Here is a 7345-nt window from a genome sequence, read left to right as displayed (position 1 = left end):
GTATGCCCAGAGAGCATCATCTAGTTTATGTGACCAATCCTTCCTTGATGAAGCAACTGTTTTCTCCAGAATCCTCTATATCTCCCTGTTGGAAACTTCATCCTGGCCATTTGTTTGCGGATGATAAGGTATAGCCACCTTATGTTTCACACCATAATTTTTAAGTACCTTTGCAAGCTGAGAGTTACAAAAATGAGATCCTCCATCACTGATGAGTACCCTGGGAGTTCCAAATCGTGAGAAAATTTGCCTTTTCAAGAATTTAATCACCGTATTAACATCACTATTGGGACATGCCAAAGCTTTGACCCATTTACTCACGTAGTCAACCGTCACCAATATATATTCATTATTGAAAGATGGTGGAAAGGGTCCAACAAAATCAATACCCCAACAATCAAAGACTTCAACCTCCAAAATACCTTGCAATGGCATCTCATGACGTCTTGAAATAGCTCAAATCCTTTGACATTTGTCACAATTTCTAGCATGATTATGAGCATCTTTAAACAAATTAGGCCAATAAAATCCTGACTGAAGAATCTTTGCAGCAGTTCTCTCTCCATTAAAATGACCTCCATAAGGTGAATCATGACAATGCCAAAGAATTCCTTCTGCCTCTTCTCTTGTCACACATCTCCTCAAAAGATTATCTGCTCTGATCTTGAATAAGTAATGATCATCCCATATAAATTGTTTGGCATCATGTAAAAAAATTTTCCTCTATTGCCAATTCAACTCTTCTGGAATGACTCCTGCAGCTTTAAATTAACCATATCAGCAAACCATGGCCTCTGTTGAATATACAAGATTGTTTCGTCTAAAAAAGACTCACAGATTTCTTTTTCCTTACTTGTAACTTCATCATTGACTAAACGAGATAAGTGATCAACAATCAAATTCTTACTCCCCTTTTTATCACGGATTTCCACATCAAACTCTTGTAGCAAGAGCACCCATCTAATCAACCGTGGCTTTGAACCCGGCTTTGTCAACAAATACTTTATAGCAGCATGATCGGTGTAGATAATTACTTTAGACCCAATGAGACAAGGTCTAAACTTCTCCAAAGCATAAACTATAGCCAAAAATTCCTTCTCCGTAGTGGCATAATTCAATTGAGCTTTATTCAAGACTTTGCTGGCATAGTATATAGTGTGAAATACCTTATCCCTTCTTTGGCCAAGGACAACACCTATAACATAATCACTAGCATAACACATGAGCTCAAAATATTTATTCCAATCTAGAGCTACAATCACTGGGGCCGAAGTCAACCTGTTCTTCAAGACATCAAAAGCCTGTAAACATTCATCACTCATTACAAAAGGTGTCTCTTTGACAAGAAAATTACTTAAAGGTTTAGCAATTTTTGAGAAGTCTTTAATGAATCTTCTATAAAACCCAACATGGCCTAAGAAACTCCTGATTCCTTTCACATTTATAGGTGGTAGAAGTTTATCAATAACCTCCACTTTTGCTTTATCCACTTCAATCCCCTTGGCAGAAATCTTATGGCCCAAAACAATTCCCTCTGTTACCATAAAATGACACTTCTCCTAATTAAGAACAAGGTTTGTTTGAACACATCTTTTGAGAACAACATCCAAGTTGGCCAAACACTTCTGAAAGGAATCTCCAAATACTGAAAAGTCATCCATAAAGACTTCTATACACTTTTCTATGAGATCTGAAAAAATAGCCTGCATAACACCTTTAAAACGTAGCTGGGGCATTACATAATCCAAATGGCATTTTTCTATAAGCAAACACACCAAATGGCCATGTAAAGGCCGTCTTCTCCTGATCTTTAGGATCTACCACAATCTGATTATACCCAGAATACCCATCTAGGAAGCAATAAAAAGCCTGTCCAGCCAGTCTTTCTATCATCTGATCCATGAAAGGAAAAGGAAAGTGAACTTTCCTAGTGGCTATATTTAATTTCCTATCATCAATGCACATTCGCCACCGAGTTACTGTTCTTGTAGGAATAAGCTCATTCTTCTCATTGTGAATCACCGTTATCCCTCATTTCTTTGGAACCACCTGCACTGGACTTACCCATTCACTATCAGAAATTGGGTAAATAATATCAGCTTCCAAAAGCTTTAACACTTCTTTTCTGACCACCTACTTCATCACAGGATTGAGCCTCCTTTGTGGTTGAGCTACTGGCCTATAATCATTCTCCATGAAAATTTTATGCATGTAGTATGTTGGACTTATACCTTTAAGATCTGAGATTGACCACCCAATAACTCCTTTGTTGGCTTTCAAAACTATTACCAATTTCTCTTCTTCTTTAGGAGATAACAAGTTACTAATGATGGCTGGCTTCCCTCCATTTTCTTCCAAGAACACATACTTCAAATGTGGTGGTAATGCCTTTAGCTCAAGCTTACTTTCTTTGACTTCCTCCTTGGTATCAATCTTCTCAAAACTAGCCTCATCTGTTGGGATTTCTTTCAATACCTCCAAATCCGTCAAGCACTCATCAATAAACTTCTCCTCCTCTTCATTCAAATCTTCACATTCATCAATAAGAGTTCTTTTAAGTGGAGAAGCACCATGCACCTTATTCCCTTGCATCATACAGATTTCATCAACAATGTCAACTTGGAAACATGCTTTATCATCCTTGGGATGTGACATTGCTTGAAACACATTAAAATCCACCTCTTCATCTTGCACCCTAACTTTAAGCTTGCCATTCTCTACATCAATTAAGATTCTAGCCATCTTCATGAATGGTCTCCCTAGAATGAGAGGCACATCTCCATTCTCCTCCATATCCATTATGACAAAATCCACTGGAAATAAGAATTTATCCACCTTCACCAACACGTCTTCAACCAACCTATAGGTATATTTGAGAGACCTATCTGTCAGTTGAAGAGTCATTCTCGTAGGCTTAAGTTCCAAGCCTTCAATCCTCTTGAACATAGAGAGTGGCATTAGATTAATGCTAGCTCCCAAGTCAATCATAGCTCTTCCAACTTCCAAATCTCCTATGGTACATGGAATGGTGAAACTCCCTGGATCTTGAAGTTTAGGAGGTAACATCTTCTGTATGATTGCACTGCAATTCTCTTGCACTTTAATGGTCTCCTTCTCAATATAATTTCTTTTCTTCATGAGAAGCGCCTTAAAAAACTTTGCATTTGAAGGCATTTGCTACAGTGCCTCAGAAAAAGGTTTGGTGATCTCAAGCTTCTTAAAGATCTCCATAAATTGCTCAAAGTGTTTATCTTTTTCCTTCCTTGAATAAGTCTTTTGATAAGGAAGGGGCTTTTCAAACTCTTTTTTTTTCTTTTTCAACCTCTTTCTTTTTTTCTCCCACAATTCTCTTTTTTTCACTCCTCACACTTTCTTCTTCCTCTCTTTTCTTTTTCTGTTCACTTTCTTCTTCTTCACTCATCTTTTCTTTCTCTTTTCTCTCAATTTTTCTCTCATCTAACACTTTACCACTCATAGTAACAATGGTCTTACACTCTTCCCTTGAAACACTTCCTACATTCCTCTCACACCCCTTTATCTTCTCCATGTGGTTTTCCATTCTAGTTCTCATAGCCTCCATGCTTTTGACATAGGATATACTCCTATTCATAGTTTGCTAAAAAAGTTTTTCAAAATTTGTGTTCTTCTTAGGTGGCATGATTTATTGTTACCATTGAACCTTTGAAATATTCTAAATTTCCTGTGGCAATAGAGAAAGTCTCTGTATAACTTCTTCCAACTATTGAGTGATAATCTTGTGTTGCTCAAGCAAGACATCCTGATATTATAAATGTGAAACCTCTCTTGTTGTTGAAGAAAATCTCCAATTTCACTGTTCATCTCATTGTCACTGGCTTCCATATTCTCTATCAATTCGTAGGCCTCCTCAACAGTGTTTCTCTTGATATTACCTTCAGCTGAGGCATCTAGCAGAAGCTTTGTGTGGGAGCTAAGACCTCCAAGGAACAAGACTATTGAATCTTCATCAAAATCGTGCATAGGTGTCTTCCTTAATAAACTTTTATATTTGTCCCATGCCTGGCCTAGGGTTTCCTCCATGCCCTGCCTGAAAAAAAATATTTTGTTTACCTTTGTTGATTTTCGACTCGGGGAAGTATTTGTTCAAAAATTTTAACTCCACATCCTCCCATCTGGTAAAGCTATTCTCTGGGAAAGAATTCAACCATAGCTTAGCATTGCCTCCCAATGAGAAAGGAAAGAAGCTAAGTTTGATAGCTTCATCTGGCACACCATTGATCTTCATCGTATTGCAAATCTCATTGAATGTGGTGAGATGATTATATGGACTCTCAGTTGACAGCCTATTAAATTGATTGCTTTGCACCAAGTGAATCAATGCCGGTTTCACCTCCATATTTAATGCATTGACCCTCGGTCTTGCAATGTTATTAAAATGTTGAGGGCCAACCACATTGGTAGCATCCGCTAGAGTGCGTCTCCTAGGAGCTTCCTCCTCAGCCATCTCTTCTGTTTTCTGGATAGATGCTTCTAGTGAGGGTTGCAACAGTCTCTCAGGAGAGGGGAATAATTCTCTAGATGATCTTCGAACCTTCCCTCTCCTTCGAGTTTCACTTAAGCCTTCAAGAAGAGGTTTTATACTTTTCTTGCTTCTAGTATGAATCGTATCCTGCATACACAAGAAACAAAATCCTAAAAAGCACTTTTATAAAAAAAAAATATAAATAAAAACAAAAATCAAGTCAAATTTAATCAATAATCATACTACTAGGATAGTTAAACCACGAGTCCCCGGCAACGACGCCAAAAACTTGTTAAGGGGCCGACAAATGTACCAAATTGTATCAAGTAATAATAAACGGTAAGTCTGAGTATCGTTTCCCTAAAGACTTGATAACGATCCAAAAACCATTATTTTCATACTTAAGTTAGAGAAGAAGAGAGTCAAATAAGGTTTTCTGGGTTTTATGCTTGGTTTCCCTTGTTTTGACAAATTTATCAGGAGTTTGATGAAGGAAAGGAAGGAAGAGAAGTGTTGGATGCAAAAGAAGGTGGAAGATTGAAGAAAACAAGAACCGCAACCACCGTTGGGCGATGTGACCTTCAATGCATTCACTGCCACACAATTAAGGGGCACCGCCAAAGGGTGAGATGAGAATCGTACAGACCGCCGGGCGGTGGACTCTTCAATGACTTCTCTGGAGCACGCTCAAGCGGCAACGCTGAGGGATGGACCAAGTGTCGTGCCTACCGCCAGGCGGTGTAACCCATCGCCATGCAGTGTACTTATGGGCCTAGGCTAAATTTCAGTTATTTTTCTGAGTTATAAATAGATTTGCACGAACCAGAGTAGCTATCTTTTGGTAGAAAGGATGCAAAAACACATTTCACACACCTCAGAGGCGGATTTTGGATGCGGGAGCTCCAATGTATCAAATCTAGGGTTTATCTTTTCATTTTTTTCCATTCAATTCATCTAGTTTCACCATGATTATGGTGAACTAAACTCCTTTGTTGTTGGGGAACGATGTAATCCTATTTGAAACTCTCTTATATTGAAATTCTTACTCTATTCATGTGTTTTGTTTATCAATTGTTTGAGTTTTTCCTCCGTTATCTTTCATGCTTTGTTTAAGACATTATTCAAAAGCATAATCTTTCATTCTTTCTATATGGATATGTATAGTTAGGCCTAGACATGAGAGAATTCTATTGATAGCAATATTACCTAGACATAGGAATAGGAGGATAAATTGCCTAAAGCTTTTGTGCAAATGTAAAGCATATGAATAATTGCTAGGGAGACTAGACATAGTAAACTAGTGATTAGGAGTAGGCTCTTTTCAGCAAGACATTGGGATTAGGGTAAATTAGAAAGTGGAATTAACATTGATAACAAAGTCGAATTTAGTAAGAATAGTAGATATTTGAGAGTGGATTAGGATGAAACCGTAAACCCCAACAACACCATTCATCTGTATCGTTCAATTGTCAATTGATCAACTTTTGCATGCATGTTTATTTTCCGTTTTGCATTTAAAACTCAAATTGTTATTTATTTAAGTCTTATGATTTCAAAACATCACACAAACGTTTAGGCCTAAGAGTCCTTTAAGAGACGATACTCGGACTTACTGTTTTAATATTACTTGATACGATCTGGTACACTTGCCAGAGTGTTAACAAGACTCTTAGGCCTAAACGTTCATGTGATATCTTGATCTTTTAAGACTTGAGAAAACGAAAAGTAGGGTTTTATATGAAAAAAGGAAAATTAAATATACATGAAAAGGTTTGATCAATTGACCAAAACGATAATGCAGTTGGATGATGTATGAATGAATTATGTTATTGGGGTTTATGATTTCATCCTAATTCACTCTCATATATTTACGAATTCTACTTAATTCTATTTCTTTATCAATGTTAATGCCAGTTTCTAATTTACCCTAATCCTAATGTCTTGGTGAAAAGAGCCTACTCCTAATTACTAATTTACAATGTCTTGTCTCCCTAGCAATTGATCATGCATTACGTAATTCGCACAGAAGCTTAAAAGCAATTGGTCCTCCTATCCCTATGTCTAGGTAATATTGCTCCCAAGAGAATTCCCTCATGTCTAGACCTACCCACATGTGTCCATATAGATAGAATAAAAAATTATGCTATTGAATAATGTCTTAAATAAAACATGCACGTATAATAGAGGAAAAACTCTAACAATTGATAAAAGAAAGCATATGAGTAAAGCAATAATTCAATATATGAGAGTTTCAATAGGATTACATCGTTTCCCCAACAACAATGGAGGTTTAGTTCACCATGGAAATGGTGAAACTAGATGAAATCAATGAAAAGAATGAAAAGATAACCTTAGATTTGATAAGTTGGAGCTTCCGCATCCAAAATATGCCTCCAAGGAGTGAAGAAGTGTGTTTCTGTGTCTCTTCTTCCTAAAGATACCATTTCTGATTCGTGCAGATCTATTTATAACTCAGGATAAATCATAGAATTTTGGCCCAGACCCAATAGTCCACCGCTCAATGGTGGCTCACCCCCCAACGGTGGGTACATTACTTAGGATCAGCCCTTAGCGTTGACGCTTGAGCGTCTGACAGAGAATTCCTCTATGTGGCTGGCACTCAATGCTAGGCTAGCGCTAAGCGGTGATTGTGACTCTTCATTTGCACACTTTTCCACCTTCTCTTGTGTCGAACTCCTTTCTACTTCAACATGCTTCATTCAATTCCTAATAAAATCTGCCAAAACAAAGGAAAACCAAGTATAAAACCAAGAAACTAACTTTGATTATCTTATTCTCTAACTTAAGAAATTTTTTTGATTTCAAGCTAATTCTAAGTCATAA

At 37.2% G+C, this 7345-nt stretch overlaps 1 protein-coding gene across 1 annotated transcript; it reads right to left on the bottom strand.

The window, feature by feature from the left end:
- Positions 1-2133: 2133 nt before the first annotated feature.
- Positions 2134-3174, bottom strand: LOC106773474. Its single transcript, XM_014660163.1, has one exon. The coding sequence runs from the start codon at positions 3172-3174 to the stop codon at positions 2134-2136; it is 1041 nt and encodes a 346-aa protein (XP_014515649.1).
- Positions 3175-7345: the final 4171 nt, after the last annotated feature.

Source organism: Vigna radiata, chromosome 9 (genome assembly GCF_000741045.1).
Source record: "Vigna radiata var. radiata cultivar VC1973A chromosome 9, Vradiata_ver6, whole genome shotgun sequence".
Classification (NCBI taxonomy): Eukaryota; Viridiplantae; Streptophyta; class Magnoliopsida; order Fabales; family Fabaceae; genus Vigna; species Vigna radiata.
This window is presented reverse-complemented; position numbering and strand designations above follow the sequence as displayed.

Excerpts from the sequence above, each read along its gene's own strand:
- LOC106773474 (XM_014660163.1), bottom strand. The coding sequence starts at position 3,174 with ATGCCTTCAAATGCAAAGTTTTTTAAGGCGCTTCTCATGAAGAAAAGA.